At 37.7% G+C, this 1,443-nt stretch overlaps 1 protein-coding gene across 1 annotated transcript in view; it reads left to right on the top strand.

Annotated features, from left to right (window-relative positions):
* Positions 1-626, top strand: part of LOC101358583 (keratin-associated protein 3-3) — a 5,013-nt gene extending 4,387 nt beyond the window's left edge. The window contains exon 2 of the mRNA XM_023732846.1: positions 616-626. Within this exon, the coding sequence (XP_023588614.1) occupies positions 616-626 (11 nt within the window). The remainder of the gene's footprint in view (positions 1-615) is intronic.
* The last annotated feature ends 817 nt before the right edge of the window (positions 627-1,443 follow it).

Here is a 1,443-nt window from a genome sequence, read left to right as displayed (position 1 = left end):
CCCATTTCATCTCCCATGTGCCTCACAATAATCTTCTGAGTGGGAAAATGTAGATACTATTACCCTTTGTTTGCAGAGGAGGAAAAAGAAGGGCTCTGAGAAGTGAGTTACTTGCCATAACAAGGAAGATAACTAGCAGTACTGGGTCCAGCAAAGAGCTCTTCCAATTCTTCTTGATTCTGTATCACCCACTAAAATGTACAGGCAGGCCTACCATTACATGTTGATATACAGGTATACTTAAAAGAGGAGATGGATAGATTATGAGAAGAACCATGGTTTGAAGGATAATTGAGTCAACGTTGAGTGGAAATGGTTTGAAGTGTCAGGCTGATACTGGCCAGGAACTCATCCTATGCTCCCCCTTAAATACTAAATATGCCTAAAGCCTAAATGGTGTACCTGGAACTAGAAAGCAGGTCTTTCCTGCTACAGCTACATTTGATTTGAAGGGAAAATACCATTACATTGAAATTAAGAAAGTGAATTGAAATCAAATTCCAACAGATTGATCTAGAGAACTCAGAGCCTAACTTTACTTGCCATTGATAGCAAGAATTTTACTTGACTTTTAGCATCATAGTCTTAAATTACCCTTTTGCTTAATCTGTGTAGACATCAGCTAAAATTTTAACTCGCCCACACTTAGCGGTGAAGGAAACAAAGCAAGCCAGTTATCAATAGAAAGATAAATGTCCAATAAACAACAAAAAAATATTTCACCTCACTAGTTATAAAACAATAATTAAATTTCATCTTCACCCATCAAATTGGCAAAGACTAACAATGACACGTGAGGAACATGCTTCTTCGTTCAATCAAGTATACAAGACGAAATGGGCAACACCTGGCCAAAAACAAAGATGAGAAGGCAGGAAGGGACAGGAAAACTGGATGAATGGGCAAGAGGAACCGGGGGTGGAAACGGAAAGGGGGCGAGTGCTGACACATTGTGGGAATTGCAACTAATGTCGCAAAACAATTTGTGAATAAATTTTTTAATGAAAAACTAATCTGTGCTATAAACTTTCACTTAAAACACAATAAAAAAATTTTAAAAATTGGCAAAGACTTTTAAAATAAAATATCCCTCAAAGATACAGGTTAATGGGAACTCTTAAACACAGCTGGTGGGAATGTAAATAGAACCATTTTGGAAAGCAGTATGTGAGTTATTAGGTCGAATATTGGGGCAAATGTTAATTACTGATATTTTGAAGGCCTTATCATTATTTCTTGCCGTACTGTTCTCCAAAATGGTTCTACTTCCATTCCCACCAGCTGTGCTTAAGATATATTATCTATCTCTCTGATAAATGCACAAACGGGAGGCGAGAAGAAGACAATGATGAAGATAGATGCAACTATAAGCCCAGGAACTCCAAGGATTGCTAGCAGCTACTAGAAGTTGCAATAGACAGGAAGGACTTAATCGTGCTCACA

This window comes from Trichechus manatus, unplaced genomic scaffold (assembly GCF_000243295.1).
Source record: "Trichechus manatus latirostris isolate Lorelei unplaced genomic scaffold, TriManLat1.0 scaffold00054, whole genome shotgun sequence".
Lineage (NCBI taxonomy): Eukaryota > Metazoa > Chordata > Mammalia > Sirenia > Trichechidae > Trichechus > Trichechus manatus.
The sequence above is the reverse complement of the archived record's forward strand: the minus strand, read 5'-3'. Positions and strand labels throughout refer to the sequence as shown.